General features: G+C 50.9%; 1 protein-coding gene across 4 annotated transcripts; it reads right to left on the bottom strand.

The window, feature by feature from the left end:
* Positions 1 to 607: 607 nt before the first annotated feature.
* Positions 608 to 16957, bottom strand: GOSR2 (golgi SNAP receptor complex member 2). Of its 4 annotated transcripts, none has more exons than XM_040989299.1 (6): positions 16853 to 16955; positions 10847 to 10911; positions 9406 to 9514; positions 8347 to 8479; positions 5573 to 5713; positions 608 to 3036 (listed from the first exon to the last, which is right to left on the bottom strand). In XM_040989299.1, the coding sequence occupies exons 1-6, from the start codon at positions 16879 to 16881 to the stop codon at positions 2875 to 2877; spliced, it is 639 nt and encodes a 212-aa protein (XP_040845233.1). In that variant the 5' UTR covers positions 16882 to 16955; the 3' UTR covers positions 608 to 2874. The 4 variants fall into 4 exon arrangements, with proteins under 4 accessions (XP_040845233.1, XP_040845234.1, XP_040845235.1 ...); XM_040989300.1 differs by having other exon boundaries at positions 9406 to 9511; XM_040989301.1 differs by lacking the exon at positions 5573 to 5713 and having other exon boundaries at positions 16853 to 16957.
* Positions 16958 to 23196: the final 6239 nt, after the last annotated feature.

Genomic DNA, 23196 nt, shown 5'->3' with positions numbered 1-23196 from the left:
CCGCCAGCCTGGGCAATGGGCCAGAGTCCACAGCCCCCGTAGGCCCACAGGGGCCTGTGGAGAGCCACCAAAGCATGACCTCTTGTCTACACAATGTGGATAACTTGGGGCCCAGCTTGGAGAGTCAAGCACATGGGACAGTAACTTTGCCTCACGGCCAGTAAGGGTTACAGGTGAGGCAGCACAAATGGTCTGAGCTTCTCTGAGCAACCATGCTGCACACTGAGCACGCATGTATGCGCACGCACGCGCTCACACACACGCACACAGAGCAGGGTCAGGCGAAGAGTGTCCCTCTGCCAGAGGAGACCCGGCTGCCTTGGGTCTGTGGAGTGTTTCAAAAGAGTTTCTGATCGCCTTCCTCTGTGTGGAGCTGCCCTGTTCCTCACCTGTCCACATCTCTAGTTCAGCTCCTGCACACTGTGATGTCTCGACTCTTCTGGAATGAGGTTGGACAGAAGACGATGCAGCCGCTGAGTCAGCAAGCCCTGCTCTGCGCACACATGGGCTCAGTCAGTCAAGCACAGGCTCTCGAACGCTATGATGAAGACCAAAGCTTTTTGCCAAAGACATGGTGGCTCCAAAACATACCCGAAAGAAGCACATCAAGACTTAGAAAAATGTTTTAATTCAGGTTTGGGGCAGGCCCCAAGAACATTAACTTTACGTTTCATGGCTGCTTTTGAGGTGGCCAGCCCTGGCCATAGAACAGCATTTGAGAATCTCTGGCCTAGAAACATACCAACAGGGGTCATTAGTTCTTACAGTGAACATCAAATTCCTTTACAGAATTAAATTTCTAAGTAAAATAAAGCTCAACTTTATTTAGCTAATGTGCTGCAAAAACAATTGAGTGTAAAGCCAAGTCTGCGAATTAAACCCATTGAAACTCAACAGAGTAAAACGCTTCAGGAGGAAAGGCCCAAAGTGAAGGTCCCCACCCATGGAGGAAACACCCCCATTTTCTCCCACCAGCACCACGCTGCAGTTCACCTCAACTTCACTAGGGGGAGCTCCGTCCCCGGCCAGGATCCTCCCTGCTCACAGAGTTGTGGAAGACTGCACTGACCACTCTCTTTACAGGGCACTGAAAGTCGATGCCAAGGAAGGTGGGTGCACAATGAAACAGTCTCAGTACCTCAGGGTCTCTAGACTTATTCGAGGCTGTTCCCTAGCCATACAGGAAAGACCACAAACCACCTCCACAATTTATTCCAAAGTCAGAAGTTGCTCTGAACATGGGCATACCCCACAAAGAAGGTGTCCCCGCTGCCAGTGGAGGTGGGGTTTCTGCCTCCAAGAGTTCAAGTCCTAATGGCTCAAGTGTTCCTCACATACTGTCACTGTTTCCTGGAATCCTCAGGCACCTGTCAGTGGTGATGGCCGAGAGCCTGGGTGAGGCCCCTGGAACAGCAGGGCTGCTGACGGAGGCAGCCTCAGACTGTGCCTCCCTAAAGCTGATGCTGCACCTCCCGCTGGCCCCTCAAGTTACTGTCCCCAGCCTGGCAGAGTCTTTATTCCTTCTCAGAGGGGTCAGGGTCCTTCCTTAGACTCCTAGGGCCCCAATCTGGGCCTAGAGGGTGGAAGCAATGGAGATCCCAATTGACCAGAAGTGTGGAATTGGTGCCCAGGAAACACTTGTCACAAATCTGGGACAATTAAGAAAATTCCCCAGAAGGGGAGCTGTGCCCCAGATGGACCTGAAGAGATCAACACGCTCTGGCGACCACAGGAGATGATCAAGGGGGGCAGCACACAACCCAGGGACCCAGCTGGTGGGCAGACAATGCCAGGTGCGGCCAACAGCGTCTGGGCTTCCAGTTCTTCTGGGGCATTCAGAGTGTTCTGGGCCCAGAAGGGCCTGTGACAGAGGAACACATATGCCAGCCAGGTCTTCCTGGCACTTTCAGTGGCTCATCACATGAGCCAGACTTCAAGACAGATTGACTTCATAGTGAGATTCCACCATCCACCGGGTACTGGCAGACCCTTAACCCAGGGCTGGTCTGAGAAGAAACAAGGTCCTGGTCCCTGAAAATATGTCTAGGACACACACACCAGAGTGATGGCAGGGGGCTTCTGCCCTCACTGTGAGCACAACAGGAGCCTGCCTGGTAGTTCCCAGGACACAGAGCCAGAGAAGCAGGTGCGCCCAGGTGGAAGATGAGGCTGCAGGTGGCAACTCGTGCTCCGCTGCTTCCTAAGGCACAGAGCCCCCCAGGGCCTGGGCACAGCTGCCACACTGTGGTTTCTGACCCTCAAGGGCTGACTGGTCAGGAGATGGTGCCTGGGCCTCAGGCCAGGTTGAGGTGGGCCTCACCCGAGAAGGGAGACATCCAGCACTGCAGTGTGGGAAGTCTATTACTCATCAGCAGCTTCCCTTCGGTGGCTGTGTCCAGCGAGGGACGCGAGTGTTAAACGGATGTGTCACTTTGAGGGAGGGAGGTGGCTAGGAGCTATTACGGGGTAGGAAAAGGTGGCTTCTTTCCTCCCCTTGTCACTTTGGTGCCAGCCTATGCCTCAGTAGCTGGAAAGGTTGGAGGATGACAAGGTGTGGACAGGCCCACGGGCAAGGCCCGCCGCGGAAATCTTCCCAGGGTGCCCGTCAGCTGTGTGAACAAAGCCCCCAGAGCCACTCTTTTCCCCTAGTGAGAGCGCGTGCCACAACAGACTTCTTCCACCCCCTCCAGCACTGAGCATCCTGGCGACACTGGGCTCCCTCCGGCACAGGGCAGGACGGAAGTGGCACAGTCACTCCCGAGTGTCTTCACAGTTAAGGCAGGCATACACGCTGAAGGGCGGCTCAGGCTTCCCCCCACCACACACACTCACACTCTCCTGCAGTGGAACACTGTCCTGTCGGGCCCAGCTGGCTCAGGTGAGGTACTGCACCACTAGGAACATGAGCACGCAAGTGAGCAGCATGCCGCCGAGCATGAAGTACTTGTCCTGGAAGGCCCGCTTCTCGATCAGTCGCATCACCGTGTTGGACAAGCCCAGCATGTTGGCAATGTCGAGGATCTTCTTCTGGGTGCCCTGGGCAGACAAGCAGACAGGACGAAGATGAGCTAGCTCCGAGCTGCTGGCTGCACTGCCGCTCTCGGTCAGGCCTGGAGCAGGTGGAAAGCAGCAGCAGCCGCAGCCAGGAGGAGGGGGTGCCTCCTGTCGGTGCACAGGTTCCAATCAAGGCTCCAGAGCGATCCAAGGGTGAAGGCAAAGTCTCCCCGACAGACGGGGCTTGGGCTACCGGCTGCCTCACACACAGATCACCCTGGGATACACATACCTGTCTCATACATGTGTGTTCATAAAAACTGAACCTTGATTCCTACCATATATAATCACTTGAGACAGATTACAGAATTAAGTGTAATGGCCAAAACTATAATAAAGCATCGAGAAAAACCAAAAAGGATAACATCTAAAAGCCGGAAAATAAGCTCAGTGCTCATCAACTAGAGCATGGCTAAACCAAACATGGACACACACAACACAACAGTATAAACACCGTGTAGGAAGCTGACTCAAGAGCGGTGGCCAGAGGGCCAGAGGATGAGGAAGGAGGCTTCCAGGGGCAATGGAAATGTGCCCATCCTAAAGGGAGTGCAAGTTACACAGCAGGGAGCATGCGGGTGGCAAATTCACCAACTGCACAAACCCCTCACCCTACAGACACACCTCAACAACACAATTTTTAAATGACAATACTTCATAGTTTAAAATAAAAAGAGGCAGTGCTGGCAACCTTCTTCTGTGCCACAAACCTGGCGACACTCTGAGCAGAGTCTTGGGGGTTCTTCTGAGTGAGACGGACTGAAGTGGGGTGAAGAGGGAAACGAGGCATAGACAGTCACGAGAGACAGGCCTAGAGACCTCAAACTTCTCTAGGGATGTCACCCTACACCTCCAAAACCGAAGGGCACTTTATTCTTAAACCAACAGCCCAAACTACCCAGCCTGCCCTTCTTCCTAGCTTTCTGATTTCCATTAAGCACACTAATTCCCTAACAGGTCACAGAAGTAAAGCAATGAACGCTGGGGCAGACACCAAGCTGCTGGAATGTGGTGTATGGGTGGCGGCTAACCTGCTGCTGCCCACCCGCTGGCCAAGGGAAGAGGCAGGGAGGTGCGCAGCGCACGGCACCTACGAACAGCACCGAGTCCCACAGTTCCCCAGCACCAGCCCATCTAGCGGGGCCTCAGGTCAGACTGCACTGCCACCAGCAGAGACCAGAGGGACGAGACTGCCACGACAGCAACAGTGAAGTTACACTCCCAGGAAAGATCCTGCTTTGCTCTGGCAGATTATCTCACCAGTGCCGGAGGCGCAAAGAGCGAGAGTCTAAGATCACCTCAGACGGATTTCAAGCACTGTTATTTAAAAAATAAATAAATAATAAAAGTTTGCCTTTGGCTCCAAGTTGGCCCAAATCAGGTGCTTACCCGCTCCTTGCCATTATCTCCAACACTCTAATATTCTTTCACGTGGTTCAGGCAGGAGAGCCCCTGACTACGAGGGACCAAGAGACTGGACAAGCAGTGCTGACCGTGCAGAGGCCGGCGAGTCAGGAGCCTGAGCCATCACCCGCAGCTGCCCGACAGGCCACCCCGCAGGGCAGGGCTGCACAGAGCTAGTGAGGCCAGGCTAAGCAGGAGGCTGACATCCGTGCTCCCCACCCTGGCTCTTCCTCAGCATGACCCAGGAGCCCTGTCCTAACAGGGAGATTTTTCTGAAAGGGAAAGCAGACTAGCAGTTTTCTGCTAGAAAGAGCAGCCTCAGCAACAGCAGTCGGTGGGGAGGACCACAGGGCCGCTCAGAGAGCCCTGTACAGGTCGCCTGGAACACTGCCAGCTCTGAGCGGGCAGCTGGCCTGGTCCTCTCCCTGGCAGGGATGGCAGGGGCTGTGCAGATACGCACTGGAATCCCCTGGAGCTGTCAGGCTCAATACAGACCAACAAAAACCGAGATAAAGCGCACGCTTCCGAGGGACTGTTTCTCACAGCTCAGTGGCTGGGAGGGCTGTGTTCTCAGAGGGTCACACCCTGATAACAGCAGAGTCCACACCCTGGGAGCCAGCAGGGCTGACACAGGAAAAGGGCCGAGGCTGGGACATGGGAGCTGACATCAGAGCCTAGCACTATTGTGGAAAACCACTCCCTGGGGACCAAGGCCCAGCTGTGCCAACGAGGGGGTCTTCCAGGAGCACCTGCGGGGACCCTGAGGGGAAATAACGCTGGAATGAAGTATCCACAGCCGCACCTCCATTCCTCCTGGAGCCGACCCTGCTGGAGACTCAGTCTACACAGTGGCTGTTGCTCTCCTAAAGCCAGTAAGTGGACAAAGACCTAAATCCCAACAAAGGTCACTTCATGGCTCATTTCACACATGGGCAGGGAGAGGAGGAGCTTGGATACTTGGGGCTCCACCCTCAACAAGAAGGCTCTCCAACGATCCACCATCACCGTATCACAATCAAGGACAAACCACAACACGAGGACCAGAACATGAGGACCAAGCTTGGGTGAGGGCAAAACAAGAAGCCTTTTTCAAGTCCCCCAGCAGGAACCCCACCTTCAAGGTCAGCCTCTGGGCCCTCAGGCCGTCTAGAATGCTGTGCCCGCCTCCAATGAGGTCGTCCATGCCATGGTGGATTTTCTGGAGGGAGGAGTTAAACTGCAGGGATTCGTCCATCGGTATGGTGGTGTCAGAGTCCTGTGAAAGAAAGGCAGTCACTCGGTTAACTTCCCTGCTACTCAGCTCCTGGGGATCCAAGCGCCATCTGACTGCTGTGCCTTTCGGCCAAGGCCAAGCCAGAGGGGCCAGTCTGAGAGTCAGAGGAATAGAACAAAGATAAAGCAAAGATCTGAGGTTGCCTCCGCACAGGAGAGAACTTTCCTAACCAAATGAGTTACACTGTCTTGGTAATTCGCTTCCGCCTGGAAAAAACGACTCCCAAGATCCCCCGTGTTTCTCCTAAAGGCGTCTCTGCACTCACTGACCCAGCCTGTTCTAAAGGGCCCCTAAGCGTCCCTCTAACACAGAGCTTCATGTCTGCTTTGATCCTTCAGCTGTATGACCTACGATGTGTCGCTCCGATTGGCCTGGGAAGAGACTGGACATTCCAGGCCTCAAAGTGCTCAGGTTCGTTCTGTTCTAAGCAGGCGAGGAAGGCCTGCTAAGGAAATGGAGGGAGGAGAACCACTCCAGGCTGCAAATGCCCTACAGAAGGCTCAGGGCCAGCTGGCTGCTGACCCCACTCTCTTAGGCTCCAGCATGCCCGCACAGACTTCACACCAAACAGGCACTCCAAAGGCTGCAGCTTCCGAAGCATTTCAGAATTCAGATTTGTGCATTGGGGAGGGTCACCCTGCATGATCAAGTGCTTCCCAGGTTATGGGCTCTTTATAGTAAACTCACCTAGAGACAGTCATGGGAATGACCCCATCTGACACACAAAAGCACTAAAGCGCAGGAGGTAGAGTGACTTGTCCAAGCTCACATGGCCAGGTACAAGGCTAGCAGGGCAGGAATCCTGGCACAGCTCTCATTTCACACGGACAGTCACTGTCCTCCTCTTCCTGCAAACCACTACAGCCTCAGCCCCACCTTCAACCGCCACAAAGATGTTTGCTGCTTACGTTCACAACCATGTCCCATGTACGTTTTCAATCATCCACACTAATGGGAGCTTCTCACAGGTAACAGTCACATCATCTAATTTTCTAGATGTTTCTGTCTTAATCCCTTATAGAATTAGTGCTGCAAAGAGCTAATTCTTAGTGGGTCAAAAGATTCCAGTACTGGGCCCAGTGTGGTAGCCTAGTGGCTCAAGTCCTTGCCTGGCATGTACCAGGATCCCATATGGGCGCCAGTTCTAATCCCAGCTGCTCCAGTTCCCCTCTAGCTCCCTGTCTGTAGCCTGGAAAGCAGAAGAGGACAGCTCAAGGCCTTGGGACCCTGCACTACGTGGGAGATCCAGAAGAAGTGCCTAGCTTTGGGTCTGCTCAGCTCCAGCCATTGCGTCCACTTTGAGAGTGAACCAGCAGATGGAACATTTTTCTCTCTGTCTCTCCTTTCTGTAAACCTACCTTCCCAATAAAAATAAATAAATCTTCCAAAAAAAAATTTTTTTTCCAGTGTCTAGGGGCTGATGCCGTGGCTCAACAGACTAATCCTTGACCCTGTGGTGCTGGCATCCCATATGGGTGTCAGTTTGAGTCCAGTTGTTCCACTTTTGATTCAGCTCCCTGCTTGTAACCTGGGAAAGCAGAGGCGGATGGTTCAAGTCGTTAGGACCTGCCCCCACGTGTGACATCCAACAGAGGCTCCTGGCTTTGGACTGGTTCAACTCTGGCCATTGTGACCAATTAGGGAGTGAACCAGCAGATACAAGATCTTTCCTTCTCTGTCTCTCCTTCCGTCTGTAAATCTGCCTTTCAAATAAAAACTTAAGACAAACAAAAAAACTCGAGTGTCTGAATCGACCAGAGCTTTCTCTTTATGTACATGGACTACCTTTCATCTAAACTCTTGCCCTCCGGGCTGGTCACCGCTGGGTGAGGGCCTGCAGCATGCACAGTGTCACAACGCTGAGCAAACGCCTGAGCACACGTCCCAGCCCCCAACGTCCTTGGGAGGCTAGCTAGTGGCAGCAATGACGGTGAGACCTCTGAGACGCAGGAGTAGATCTGAAGGCTGCCAGAGGCTGTGGAAGCTGGACCGCCTCCAGAGCCGACTCCATGGGGTGTATGCTATGGGACGCAGAGGAGGGCCACAGTATTCTCCAGCCACACGCAACAAATGACTCTCTCGAGACTAAAGGGCAGGGACAACAGACTCCCAGAACTCAGAAATGTGAACCAACAGGCTATTTTCAGATGCAAGTCAGGCGGTCAAACCCCAAATATCTGCTAACAAATTCCTCCAAATTGCTGCTAAGACTACGGGCAAAAGCATTTTAATGCACCTGACATTGGAACCACACACCTATCCAGCACAATGGCCAGTGCCTGAAGGCAGCTTTGAAATACCGCCTCCCCTACAAATGGGCTAACTTCTAATCATCTGTCTATCTGATCAGAGAAACGTTTCGACCAGGTGAACTTCCATCTCTCTGCATCAGACCAGTCAAACCAGGTCATTTCACCTCTGCTCATTCCCCACTTAACTGCTTCCTCTTCAGGTTTCTATGTAGGGAAAAAAAAGAGACTGCCTGTGTAGTGCAGGCTCCATGGCATGCACAAAGTCTGCGTCATTTCCAGCTGGCCTCCTCAGCATCACCTGCTTCAGACACCCTGCTTCAGGCGAAGCTCCAAGCCCAGCAATCCGTCAGGTGCCTGGCTTACGTTAGTGGTGAAGGTACGAGACAGCAGTTCTTCTCGCTGTCTCTCCTGCTGCTCCCTCGCATAGCGCCGATGCTGGAAGTTTCGGAGAGCAGTCTGCAGGTGCTGGACATCATATTTCAACTGGTCGACACGACTGGAATTGATGGAGAGAGAGATTAAATTCCAGGAGCCCAGGGTGGCCCAATGTGATGAGGCCAGGCTGTACTGAGGTAGGGGATGACTCCCCACTTCTCCCCACTCCATCCCCTGCACAGTGACTGCCCTCAGAAACACTGACAGTAAAAAAGCAAACAGCTCCCAGCAGCTTTACCTGAATACCTGCTGGCTCTGCCTCTGATATAGCATGACAGGGGACAGGTGACAGGAAGCAGGTTGCTGACCTCCTCCTGACCTGTGGATTACTCGCCTACCAGAAGCCTAAGGGCAGCTTTCAAGTGAAAGCGTCAGGGAGGTTCAGGGAGGTTCAGGGAGGTTCCGTAAAGCTTTTGGGGCACAGGGACTAGGGGTGGAGTTGATGTGGCAGTTTCATATTAATTTCACGGCAGCATATCAAACATTCGATCAGCGTTTCATTACAAACAGTCTAATGGAAATGATCAGGAATGAAATTTCATTTCAACCCAAGAAGAGGTAACACGCCGCCCAGACCAGCTCCAAGCGGTCAGGGATTGACCTGCTCTGAAAGGCAGAGCTGCAGGCATAATTTCAAAACGACAACTAAGAGTTATGGGCTTCTGGGCCGCAAACTACACCAGCTTTTCACCGTGAAAGAGTCTAAGACTATGGGGAGGGGTGGGGGGAATCCCCAGCGCCTATAAAACTGTACTACACAATACAATGTAAGCAACAATAAAAAAAAAAAAAATCACAAAAAAAAAAAAAAAAAAAAAGAGTCTAAGACAGACCTATGCTGTTTTGGTGACTATCTTTGCAGAGTTCCAGTTTCTCAACATGTGTAAGGGCTTCCAGAATATTCTGTAGCCTCCCGGGGGAGGGGAGGGGAGGAGCCTGCCCTCATGGAGCCAGGGCATTTGGGTCACGCCAGGGCTCAGCACTCACAGTTTGGCGTTCTGTCTCTTGTTCGGAGGCTCCTTGCTGGACAGGATCTCCAGGCGCTCGAGACGGCTGAACACCTGGTCTATGCTGGCCTGGATTTCATTTTCTACTACTGCACAAAAGACAAAAAAGGGTAACTGCTGAAAACGAATGAACTCAAATCAGAATGATAAATATTTTTTTCTGTATCTAATCAACACATTTCAAAAGAAAACTGTATTAATGAGTAATGCCAATTCTCAAAGAGCTAAAGGGAAATCTGCAGAGAGCTTAGCCTTAGGAGATATGATGAACATGTAGAGGGCCCAAATCAACATCTTAAGGTGAATTTTCCAATTCAGGTCTCTTTTTAGAGATTAGTCTTAGATATGGATTATTGGTTTAAAAAAAAAAAAGATGGCCAGTTGACTTCCATTTAGTAATGAGGTTTTAAAAAAAAAAGTGTACAAAGGAAGGGGCAAATTGGTGGGTGAAGCTCATAGAATTCCATCAGGGTTTTCAGTAAGAATGGGTGGCCAAGTGAGGTGGGAGTCCCCAGAACAGAGCAGCTCTCAAGAGGAGAGGTCCAGGAAAGAACCCACGAGGGATGCAGATAAGATGAATATAGTCATTTTCCTTAGCCCTTTGATAAGACAGTCAAATGTCCTTTTTCCCTTTTCTAGTCATGTAATAACGAGACTGTTGAGGAGGTCCAGTCCGATGGACAGAGCTATACTGCACATGAAAATCCCAACTGCGCCTCGCTCGGCACCAGTGGCAGCAGGGGCACCGCTCCCCGCCCATGCCCGACCTGGACAAACACCAGCTACAACACGTGGGCCTCAGAACCCAGATGTTTTTGGAGCTGTGAAACAAAACACAAAAACCAAGCGAAATGGGCCGGAGAGCAAGCAGTGAGGGGACAAGGCAGCCTCTGCAGGTGGTATCTGAGCATCTAATTAATAAAAAAGTAGGAGAGGGGCTTTTTCTTAGAATAAAACAAAACAAAGAACTTGAAAAACAAAAAGCAGCACGCTACTGAGAGGAAGCTTTGGTGTGGAAACTAAACTAATGCTGCTACTTGTTTCTGAATAATCCTCCTAAAAAAAAAAAGCCACAGTTCTTGGCTCAGAAACGGCTAATTCCAGTTAAACATCTCTGCATTTTTATGAGCGCATTCCTCTAAGGACGAGGTCATTACATGAAGACAGATGGGGGAAAGGGCTTCCATTCCCATAGGGCCATGTCAGGTTGAGTGGAGGGCTAATGGGGGATCAGACAGTGGGATTCCAGAGGGCGCAATCAGGGAAATCAGTGACTCGGCCATAGGGTTTTTCTGTCCACCCTAACAAGACTCATTCCCGGCTGAATCACGAAGCCCCGAGGCAGAACGCAGTCAGGAAACCCAGCCCATTAGCACCGTGTCATCAGAGAAAGGGTTCGGCTGGGCAAGTTAATTACTCACGGTGCAGGGCCTGCTTGTCGGCTGTCTCCAGGCGTCCCATGTGAGACTGGATCTCGTGGACCTGCCTATCAGGGAAGAGGGAGGAAATGAGGGAGACAGGAGCAATCAGCAGCCCTGCAGTTTTTCTGATGCCAACACGGAACTGATTAAACTGACAGAATTGCTGAATTGTAAACTTTCCGTGTGGCAGTTTAGGCCACGTACTTTGGCATGGCTTCTAATATCTTAACACTCATATTAAAAATAATCACAGTAGGCAGTTTTCTTTTTTTAAGAGATTGATTTATTTTTATTGGAAAGGCAGATTTACAGAGAGACAGAGATTTTTCTATCCTCTGGTTCACCCCCCAAGTGGCCACAATGGCTGGAGCTGAGCTGATCCGAAGCCAAGAGCCAGGAGCTTCTTCCAGGTCTCCCACACTGGTGCAGGGTCCCAAGGCTTTGGGCTATCCTCGACTGCTTTCCCAGGCCACAAGCAGGGAGCTAGATGGGAAGTGGAGCAGCTAGGACACAAACCAGGACCCACAAGGGATCCTGGCACTTGAAGTTGAGCCTTGTACCAGCCTTGTAGTGAGCTGTTTTTAGTGAGTGTTCACCATATGTAAGATTGCTAAATCAATCACTAACCTGTGAAAAATTGCCATCAACATGCTCCTTGCATGAAGGAACGACTGAAGTCCAGAATGGTTATATCACTTGTTCAGGCACAAGCTTGCTCACAGCAGGTGATAACCCCCGATGTGGTTCCAGCCAATGTCTCCCTTTGTTTTGTGACTCAATGTGCTGAGCAATGAGTTGCACTGGGAAGCCAAAAGGCAAGGGAGATTAAAAATCCTCATCCCTGAGAAACAATGTAATTAAGGATGAAAAGACAGATGTGAAAAAGCCCCAAGACCTAGGAGAAAATCAGCACAACTAAGCATAAACAGGCTGGGGCATCTGGTGGAGAGGGGGCATTGCTGGACAATGATGGGAGATAGGACTGGGAGATGGAAGACAAGGACAGGCAAAAAGGCACACCGCGTGAACAACACACACTAGTTCAGCCCAAAAGGGAAGTGGACCTGAGAGCAGGGAGGGGTGGATGGTCTGCAGACCCTGAAGACAGGGACCTCTTGTTCAGTAAGCATCCTTCCCAGGAAATACCGGGGAGTCTGTCTCATTTGGACAAGTGACCGGGTCCTCAGTGTCAGGATTCAGAGCACTATGAGGCCTCTCAGTGCTTGGCCAATGTCGCCCAGAATCTTCTTGGTGGTGCCCACACTTATTCCCTTGACAGCCCTGTGCTGGCCTTGACAGCTGCCACCTTGCGCTGCGGGTCTCCCCCCATCGATGCCCATGTGAAAAGGGCCTCCAGAGCTCTCTGATGATGCCCAGACCTGGTGAGCACACACACCAGGAGGGTTACAAACTGGATTCCCAATTCCTCAGTGCTAGCTTGAGCTTTAGTTTGCCTCTAGCCTTTTCCAGGGCCTCTCTGTGGTTTCCACACATGACCTAGGGCACCAGAAGCAGCAAGGGCAGCTAGATGACTCCCAGGCAAGAGAAGTTGCTATGAGAGCCTGGGAGGCAGACTGCCACTTCAGCAACATTAGGCCAGGATGCCTTGGGATGAGTGGGTGGAGGTGTGTGTAGCAATCCAGCTTGTGGAACCACCGTCTGTATTAGGGTAACCATGCAAACAGCTACGGAGGAGTTGCTGATTAACAGTGATGGACAGGAAAAATAGGATTTTATTGAAGGTCTGGATATAGCATCGAGGTCAATTTTCTTTCTTTCTTTCTTTTTTTTAAAGATTTATTTATTTATTAGAAAGTCAGATATACAGAGAGAAGGAGAGACAGAGAGGAAGAGCTTCCATCCGATGATTCACTCCCCAAGTCAGCGCAACAACCGATGCTGTGCCGATCGAAAGCCAGGATCCAGGAACCTCTTCCGGGTAACCCACATGGGTGCAGGGTCCCAAGGCTTTGGGCCATCCTCCACTGCTTTCCCAGGCCACAAGCAGGGAGCTGGATGGGAAGTGGAGCTGCCGGGATTAGAACCGACACCCATATGGGATCCCGGCGAGTCCAAGGTGAGGACTTTAGCCGCTAGGCCACGCTGCCTGGCCCAAGGTCAATTTTCAAAAAGGCTCAATAGAGCAAAACCGAGAATTGGCTGTACTATCAACAGGACTAGCTCACACAGGGAGGGAGGGGGAGAGAGAGAAGAGCAAAGATTAGGACAGCTCTGCAGAGCACGAAAGGAGTGGCCCCACCCCACACTCTGCTGATACAATTGACTACAAAGTTAAAATTAAAACTACAGTGGCAGGACCTGTGCAAGATGGTCTAGTGGCTAAAGTTCTTGCCTTGAACACACCGGGATCCCATATGGATGTCGGTTCTAATCCCAGCAGCCCCACTTCGCATCCTGCTTCTTGCTCGTAACCTGGCAAAGCAGTCAAGGACGGCCCAATGCTTTGGGATCCTGCACCCACATGGGAGACCTGGAAGAAGCTCCTGGCTTCTGGCTTAGGATCGGCCTAGCTCCAGCTGTTATGGTCACTTGGGGAGTGAATCATGGGACAGAAGATCTTACTCTGTCTCTCCTCTCTGTGTACCTGACTTTGCAATAAAAATAAATAAATCTTAAAAAGCAAATAAACAAAAACCTACAGACAGTGGTACAGACAGACAGGGATAGACAAACCCCAGCCCTGAACCAAGAGGACTACATAGGGTCCAGAAGCAGACCTCCACCTTTGGGAACTTGGTGATACAAACTAGGTGGAAAAGAATGGACTAAAATAAATGCTAAAATAAATGCTGACAGCTCAGGTTGCTGTCCACAGGCAAGCAAACAAGAACCATGCAACATACAACAATACACTAGAAGGTCTGGCTTTGTGGAGCAGTGGGTTAAGCCACCATCTACAGTGCCCAGCATCCTATACCAGAGTGAGAACTTCACGCTGTCATCTTGTATTTGTGCAGACACCCCTTTGGAGCAGTGGTTTGAGCTACTTCATGCATTATCCAGGTCCCTGCTAATATACCTAGAAAAGCATCAGAAGACACCCACGTGGGAGATCTGGCTTTGCCCTGGCCCCAGCTGGCTGTTACTGCCACCTGGCGAATGGATCAATGCAAGAAGATCTGACTCCCCTCTCACTGTAACTCTGCTTATTAAATACATAAATCTTTACAAATATTAAGATCTATTAGTATCAATGAAAGAGACTATCTTTAAGAAATACTAAAAGAAACATAAAAATCCAGGAGCCAGTGCATGGCATAGTAGGCTAACCTTCTGATTATGGCACCAGCATCCCATATGGGTGCTGGTTCGTGTTCTGGCTGATCTGCTTGTGTGCCAGGAAAGCAGTGAAGGACAGCTCAAGTCCTTGGACCCCTGCCTCCACATGGGAGACTAGGAAGAAGCTCCCAGCTGCTGGCTACTGGCTTCACATGGACTTGGCTCTAGCCATTGTGGCCACTGGGGAGTGAAACGGTATGTGGAAGAACTCTGTAACTCTGCCTTTCAAATAAAAATTAAAAACAAATCTTAAAAAAAAAGAAGAAAAATCCAACAGTAAATGAGTAATCTTTATAAATAAAAAGACACACAAAACAGTACTACATACTGCTTTATGGATACAAATGTAAGAAAAAAAAAAAAGTAAGGATAAAGGCAATAGTGTGATTCTGACTTCCAAATTCCAGGTTGAAAGGATATCAGTGTAAAAGCAATACAAACTACTACTACACCAAGCAGAAAACCTGTCAGCCGAAGTCAATAAGGAGCAGGTCATCTGCATGTGTGGGCTGCAGAAAGCCTCAGCCACCTAGCCATGGTGCATGGTGGGCCTGGACAGCCATCCCAGGACAGCTGAGAAGCAGGACTGCAGCTGTCACTGCTACTTAAAAAAAAAAAAAAATATATATATATATATATATATATATATATATATACAAGGGATCTAGAAAACATTTTCACAATGGGACCATCTTTTAAAGCCTACAAATGACCCCTCCCCACACCCCATGCTGCCTCTGACCTCTGTAAGTGGGGAGCACGGTTGGGAATTAAGGAATCAGGCCGAAGGTCTAGTTCCACTTTGTACAAACTGAAGGACATTGAGCAAGTCCTTTAACTTTGCTGTCTCTATCTCCACTGTACAACAAATACAAGCGACAGCAATTATTTCAAGGGCCCCAGAGCAAAGTGCAACAGAGAACACTGCCTAGCCTACACAGCAACACAGTAGCTGGTGGATTTATGCTTGTGAACTGACACAGTGAACCAGCCGATGGATGGAAGACCTCTTGGTCTCTCCTCTCTGTAAAATCTGCCTTTCTAATACAAAATAAATAAATCTTTTTTTGTTGTTTTGAAAATAGATAAATCTTAAAAAAAAAAATCCTAAAAATGAACTAGGTCGCAGCCTCCTTAGTGACATCATTAACCAAACACGAGACTGTACTTCACAGATCAACTCCACAGCCCGAAACTCACTGTGCTTTGCTGCTGTTCTAGCAGAGGCATGCTTTTATTCACCCCTTTTTCAAATGACTCACAGATTTTTCAGTCCCTTCCTATCATTTTTATATGAGAATACGGTTTCCCAGTGCGCAAAATCAAACTGTCACTACAGAGTAGATTCTGTATCCGCCCCCTCAAACGAACACTTCATCACCAAAGGAAAACAAGAAAAACCCACACATGTAGAACAAAGGGCCAAAGATCTTCATGGCCTTGTTGCAAGCACCCTGCGGCATGCGTTTTGCAGTCAACATATCAGGGAGCCTGGGGGGTAGGTTCCAATTCACCCCAAAACCCTGTGTTCTCACTAGAACCAAGCTGCAGCATCCATGTCAATGTTCTCACAACAGGACGGGCATGCGTGTAAACCTCAAAAAAAAAAAAAAAAAAAACCCACCAGGACTCAACCAGGTAGCTGTGCCCCATGTTCATTTCAAGCATTATTCTCACCAGTCCGGGTGTCCACCAACAGACGGACTGGTAACAGCACACGGTGCATGCAAACAATCTCTAGGAGAGGCAGGCACCAGGTGCGGCTGGCAGGACACTCCTGAGGATGGCCCAAGCCCTGGCTCTACCCCCAGTCCCAGCCTGCGGCCACTGCGCACTCCAGGAGACAGCAGTGATGGCTCAGGTGGCTGGGTCCTCCTCACCCAGGCGGAGGACACAGCCTGACTGCTGTGGGCACTTGGGGAATAAGCTAGTGAATAGATCTCTCTCCCCTTTCAAATAAGTAAAAATAAATGAAATTTTGAAAAAAAAATTAAATGAAATTCCAAGACATGCTGCATACAGCATGGATGGGTTTTGAAAACATCACGGGAGGTTAGTCTAGAATAGGGCAGTCTGCAAAAAACAGAAGCACCGTCGCTAGGGCCCCTGGAAGGAACAGGCAGCTACTGCCTGACAGCTGCCAGGTTTCTGTTCCGGATGATGACAAAGTCGTGGAAGTGCAGAGCGCTGATGTGTACTCGATGTCACTCAACACTGGGGAGTGACATTTTAAGCACGGTAAGAAATGTCATATTTTTCCCCTCAAAACGGAATAGGGACCATCTCCTCCCCTCCTACCCACTCCCCTCCAAAAAAAGACCCCACCACCTACGAACTGAGAATACAGAAGACAAATCGAAATTAGACTGCCTTAAAGGGAACCAGATGTGACGAGCAAGCAGGAACAGTGGATGCCACTTACACGGCAAGTTCTGCAACTAGCCAAGTCCGACCTGAATCAAGGTTCCTTTTCCTCGCTCCGAGCCTCGCGGGCGGCGGTCGCCACGCGCACCCAGCAGCCGGCCGGGGGCTTAGAACCTCAGGAGCGACCTCCGCGCCCCCCAACCCGCCCGGACCCCACACAGGCCATCCGTCCTAACGTCTCCCGGGCCCTCGAGGACACCCCGCCAGGGACTCGGCTCCAGCCACCCCCGCGGACGGCCTCCCCGGGCCTCACGGCCGCCCGCCCCGCGCCGCGGCCCTCACTTGTGCGTTTGCTGGTAGAGCGGCTCCATGTCGCCGGCCCCGCCGGCCTCACCCTCCGGCGTCCGGGGAACACGTCCTCACCACCACCCCTTCCGACTTCCTGCTTCCGGCCGCAGGACCCCCTCTCCTCTGCCCCGGCCGGCCAGGGCGCCCGCAGGCCCGCCTTCCTGCCGTGGTCGCAGTGAAGGGCCGTAAGGAAACGAAGCCGGCGCGGGAGGATGTTCAGGGTAGCCAGAGGTCCGACCTCACCCCAGGGACGAAGCCGTGTAGGCTTTTGCGGAGGGTTAGCTTGGGAATCGAGTCAGGCATTGGGAAGGGCAGTCGCGGAGTGCGCGGGGAGGCCCTCAGATCCTGATGGCCGGCGAGCAGGGACGAGGCGAGCTGGTGTCTGTGGGGACAGCGCGAGGGGCATCCCTATGGCCTTCGATCGCCCTATGCCCTGTGGCTGAGGGGCTGCGTACCGGGCTCCGGCTCTTCTCAGCCCGTCACCCCTCTCGATTCCTGTTACCCAAGCAATAAACCCACACGGAATGAAAGCTTGTTAGGTGTTGCGCGTGAGGTGGGGGACCCTGCCCCGCAAAGACCTGTCGAGGGAAGAAAACGGAGATACATCGGCGTCCTAAAAGGGGAGAAAACCCCAACGAGGATGAGCTGGACTAGGGTCGAGAGGGGCATTCCGGTTGCGACTAGAAAGATTTAGACACTTCACCACGCAGACCTTTCCTGGGCAGGCTTATCTGGAGTTCTCTAGGGAGGAGATGTTCCTCTTCCTTTGACAAGTCGATGCTTCTCTTTTCCAGTATCCTGGATCCCACCCGGTTTTGTGTCCCAAGAGACTGTCCATTCATATATATTTCCCCCTGATGTTAATTTTCCACCTTCTCTAATGTTGATTAAGCATGTATACAATGTACCATGCACAGATAACGGCGGATGGGTAAGGTAGGAGTCCCTCAACTATCTCGTGGGCTGTGGCCACGGCTTCAAAGTACATACATATTTTTATTTATTTATTTATTTTAAGATTTTATTTTTATTGGAAGGGCAGATTTATAGAGAGGAGAGGCAGAAGTATTGCATCCACTGGTTTACTTCCTGTACGGTCACAACATTGGACGCAGAGGAAAGCAGTTAAGGAGAGGGTGAATGACAAGTCATCTTAGAGAATGTCAACCTAAGGCCATGGAAAGCCCCAAGAGACTAGGGGGAGTGGGCAGAGGGGTGACTACCTAGACTTCAGTCACAGAGAAACCATGAGGTCCAAAGAAAACCAGATACAAGCATCAAAGCACTGATTTTTCACTGAAGATCTAGAGTGGTAGAGGAGCGATACTTCCATTTTTGTCTGAGGTCCAATTAGTGCAAGTGAAGATTCTTTGCAACATTCAGGCTCTGTCACTTGCTATTTGGACCCAGGAACTCTGGCTGTATTTTTTTTTTTTTTTAATTGTCAAGTATGTTCTTTTTGGCTACTTTCTGGCTACCATGAGAAAAAGGGAACAATGTTAATATTCACTGTGTCCTGGCTCTCAGAACCTGTTTGGATCCATCTCTGTAGCCCTTCTTGCCTCTCTGCTTCCTAATGCCATTTATTTAGAGTTGGTTACATCAATGGTGCCCTTTGCTTCATGCCGGCCACATCGATAGTGCCGTTTATTCAGTGCTGGTTGCATCATTAATCACGACACTTCATCCTTCACTCTGCCAGCAAATGCTGGCTCCCAGTGATACCGAGTTTGTTACTATGCTTGGTTGATAGTAGCAGTAATTACAGATTTTGCCTGGAGCATGCAGGAGTTTGTGAATAAAAAATTGCTGTCCAGGGTCTAAAACGATAGCTTAGCTGCTAAAATCCTCACTTTGAACACACTGAGATCCCATATGGGCACCGATTCTAATCCTGGTGGCCCTGCTTCCCATCCTGCTCCCTGCTTGTGGCCTAGGAAAGCAGTGGAGGATGGCCCAAAGCCTTGGGACCTTGCACCCATGTGGGAGACCTGGAGGAGGCTCCTGGCTTCTGGCTTTAGATTGGCTCAATTCCAGCTGTTGTGGCCACTTGGGGAGTGAATCATCGGATGAAAGATCTTCCTCTCTGTCTCTCCTCCTTTCTGTATATCTGCCTTTCCAATAAAAATAAATAAAATCTAGGCCCGGTGCGGTGGCCTAGTAGCTAAAGTCCTCACCCTGAATGCGCCAGGATCTCGTATGGGCGCCAGTTCTAATCCTGGCACCTCCACTTCCCATCCAGCTTACTGCTTATGGCCTGGGAAAGCAGTCAAGGACGGCCCAAGACCCTTGGGACCCTGCACCCATATGGGAGACCAGGAGGAGGTTCCTGGCTCCTGGCTCTGGATCAGCACAGCACCAGCCGTTGCTTTTACTTGGGCAGTGAATCATTGGGTGGAAGATCTTCCTCTCTGTCTCTCTTTCTCTGTGTATATCTGACTTTCCAATAAAAATAAATAAATCTTTAAAATAAATAAATAAAACCTTAAAAATTTTTTTTAATTTGCTGTCCAGAATTTCGTGGTGTAGACACAACAATATGTCATCCAACCGTGTATTTTGAATTCTTTGGACCTTAATCACTGCATTTCTCTCTAAATCTTCACTGAAAAATCACCATTCCTTACATGTGTCAATGAGTTTTATTTAAAAAAAATGGTTAACCAAATTACTTACATAGAGAAGACTCAAGAAAGTATCTGCTTAGGGTCCCACCAGCCCTGGAGACAGGCCTGCCAAATGGAAAAATAGACGTGGAAACCCACCCACAGGCACTGTACTCCGCAGCCCCACATACTGAAACCTGTTAGTGGAGGAAGGGAATTGACAGGCCTGTAGGTGGGGCAAGCAGCAGAGTTCTATGCATTCAAGGGATATCTGACCCTCACTTGACAGAGCCCTAGACTGGCCCCAGTAGCCCATGAAGTCACTGGGCTGATCAGAAGCCAGACACAACATTACTGGTAAAAGCCAGTTGGAATGATTGAATAATGGACTCAAAGGGTAACATTGGCATGGCCACCTCTGGAGACCCTAACAGGTGGTGCAAAGCCTGTGTGTGTGTGTGTGTGTGTGTTTACCACTGCAGGTGGAGGACCCCACCTAGGGTAAAGGAGTCTGCCATTCATTATTGTGGCACAACATAGGCTAGTGAGAACCATGGCGTTGACCTCCCAGGTGACCCACCTTCAAGGATTGGGGGGGCCTAAGGCAGTCCTGAGTCCTCAATTCTGGCTTCCAATGTGAGTGAAAATCATTCACCGACAGAAATCAGTTCCTTTATAGAGGCCTGACATTGCCCAGCAACCCCAGAAAAGATACCCTCTGCTGCCAGGGGGAAGCAATCTTCTTGTCAGGTTGCCCTGGACACCTTCATAGACATGAATGCCAAAGTCTGGTCAACCTCATGGATGAAGTGTTAGGTCATAGAGTATCCTGAAAGGAGACAGACTGGGATGATCCTGTTGACTCCACATGCCCAGCTGAGCCCCTGCTGGAAATTGAGAATGACAGTAAAAGGGGCAGCATACAAGTCACTGAATGCTGGGGCAGTTTGCCATGCAGCCAAGAGCTACATAGTCAGGGTGGCAGAATCCCATGAATAGGAGACAGTACAAGACAGTGCATGAATGTGCAATGCATGGGATGCACGGCTTATTCTTTTGGAATGCATGGAAAGAAGTCATGTCTTCAGACTGGTGATAAAGATTTCCCAGAAGAGATGGGATTTTGTCTGGGCCTGAAGTATGAAAAGGATGGAACTGCGCAATGAGGCAGGCCTAGGGAACTCCTGGCAAGCAGAGAGGTCATGTTGGAAGATGGGAGGAGGGTCCTCCCTGCGAGGAGCCAAGGATATCTGTGGTGGAAGAAGGTGAAGCTAGAACCGTGAGTCAGCCATGCTGCAGACAGGAAAAGGCGTCACCTCCACCCTGCAGCACCGCTGGGAAACTTGCAGCTCAGTTGAATGGGCTGAAGTAGTACTTTAGGAAAATCAGTATAATGACTTCATGTACTTCCCCTTCATTTGAATGCCAAGGCCCCTGCCCATCAGTGCAAAGTTCCAGTATTAAGAGACTGGTTCCCAGTGAGCCTTTGTGCTCAGGGGGATGGGGTGGCAAGCTGGTGTACAGTCCCCTGGACAGGCTATCCAGGGGGATAGCCCCTGGGATGAAGCTGCCTTTTCATCTCTGAGACTCACCTGCGTCTGCTCTGGCTCGCTGGCCACCTCAATCAGGTTGAACAGCGTAACTCTATTACTCCTTCTACCTGTTCCCCCTCCCGCCACCGACACACATAGTCACTCCCCTATCCTGGTGGTCCCTGTACCTCTCCAACACATGTCTCAGTTCTGTTTCCTCTTGAGTCCCTTCCTGAGCAAACCATGTCAGGCGGCCTGGGAGCATTGGCACTGGGATCCCATAAGAGCGCTGGTTCATTGGTTTGAATCCTGGCTGCTCCACTTCAAATCCAGCTCCCTGCTAATGTACCTTAAAAGTAGTGCAGGATGGCCCAAGTGCTAGGGCTCTGCCATTCATGTGGGAGACTCAATAAAGTGCCTGGCTCTTGGCTTCAACATGGCATAGCACTGACTATTTTAGTCATTTAGGGAGTGAAACAGTGGGTGGAGACTCTGTGTGTGTATCTATCCCTCCTCCCTGGAACTCAACATGTTGGAAAGTCAGATATACAGAGAGGAGGAGAGACAGAGAGGAAGATCTTCCTTCCATTGACTCACTTCCCAAATGGCTGCGACAGCCAGAGCTGGGCTGATCCAAAGTCAGGAACCTCTTCCAGGTCTCCCACACGGGTGCAGGGTCCCAAGGTTTTGGGCCATCCTCGACTGCTTTCCAGGCCACAAACAGGGAGCTGGATGGGAGGTGGAGCAGCCAGGTTTAGAACTGGCACGTGCAAGGCGAGGACTTTAGCGGCTAGGCTACTGTACTGGACCCCAAATAAGTCTTTTAAAAAAATCCTTGCACACAGCAGCTTAAGAGCCATTTCTACCAAATAAAATGCCTCGCCATCAAGCCTTTTCCCAGCCATTTCTCATTGTGAGCTCACCGCTCTCTGGTGGGAGGTGGTGGCTCCACCCAATCTGTAGAGAAATTAATTTCCTTGCCCAAGTCCATTACTGGTTGGTGATGGAAAGATCCAGGGCCAGGCTGTGTGGTCACATCCAGGTGGCAGCTGTGTTACCCTGCTGTTTGGACCCAAAGAGGGCCTTGTTGCAGGTAAATGGGACATTTCGGGGTGGCTTCTGCTTTGCACAGCAGCAACACTAACTACTCCCACTCCCTCCCTGCCCCCAATCCCTTCACTAACCAACCCCAGGGAAACTTAATCTCCCCCCGCTGGGTGTGCTCCCCAGCCCCCTTGGATTAACGCTGAACAGACAGAAAAGATGACATCTATGAACTCAGGGGCCTCCATGAACGAGGGAAGCAGGCACCTGTGACCTGCTCCAGGACCCACCAGGTGGGAGGGATGTGGCCTGCGGGGTTGTGGAGATATGACAGGGTCTCCAAGGGGGCTGCCCTCCATCAGCAAATTGTCTCATGTTAGCCATAACAGCCAGGAGCAAGGTGGAGGGGAGCAGGGTTTTGTCTAAGGAAAGCCAGTGTATTGTAAACAGAATAAAAGGGTCTGGGTAGCCCCACTTATCACTGGCTAATGTATCCCCAGGTCATCAGGAGCTGGCCCCCTTCCTCCCTCAGCCGCTCTGAGAATTCCTGATTAACCTCATCACCTCGGAGGGGCCAGGGCAGAGGGCTGCTTTCTGCTCTTGCAGATGCTCAGATAGAGGCTTTCAGAGCCACGTGGGGCAAGTGTGCCCACGTGTGGGCTTCCGTGACAGCAGAGGGGGAAGGCTAGGTGGCATGAGGCATAGTCCAGGTGCAGGGGAGGCCACCGCAGCGGTCTCGTGGTGGACTCTGTCCATTCATGTAGCTGTTGGTCACCACAGTATAGCCTGAGAAATGGGACTCTGGTCTCTGCCAGCCCAGGGTTCAGATGCTGCTGGGGATGCTCAGAATGCAGGGATGCATAGGGCAGGCCAGCATACAGGGAGAGAGACATGGGACAGGTGGCAGCACTGAGTCCCATTGAAGGAGCCAACCATAGACCTCTATACCACAGTCCCTGAACACCGTGCCCCTGTTCTGCCATGCTTGATCACCAGTCAGTGGATCCTTGGGGTTCTGCTGTAGGGTGGGAGGTAGGGGTATTGATTATTTTTCTGCTGACACACCATCAACTCCCCACCAGCCAACACACCTAAGGGTCAGGAGCCCTAGAGAAGAGATGTGATCTTTCTACATCACAGAGTCTGAGGCCCAACC

The sequence above is a fragment of the Ochotona curzoniae genome, unplaced genomic scaffold (genome assembly GCF_017591425.1).
Source record: "Ochotona curzoniae isolate NIBS_2020 unplaced genomic scaffold, NIBS_Ocur_1.0 contig_520, whole genome shotgun sequence".
NCBI classification, from domain to species: Eukaryota; Metazoa; Chordata; class Mammalia; order Lagomorpha; family Ochotonidae; genus Ochotona; species Ochotona curzoniae.
This window is presented reverse-complemented; position numbering and strand designations above follow the sequence as displayed.

Excerpts from the sequence above, each read along its gene's own strand:
- GOSR2 (XM_040989299.1), bottom strand. The coding sequence starts at position 16,881 with ATGGAGCCGCTCTACCAGCAAACGCACAA. Across the intron at positions 9,515-10,846 it reads CGACAAGCAGGCCCTGCACC|TAGTAGAAAATGAAATCCAG; the intron begins GTGAGTAATTAA and ends TCTTTTGTGCAG. Across the intron at positions 5,714-8,346 it reads CTCGTACCTTCACCACTAAC|GACTCTGACACCACCATACC; the intron begins GTAAGCCAGGCA and ends TTTCTTTCACAG.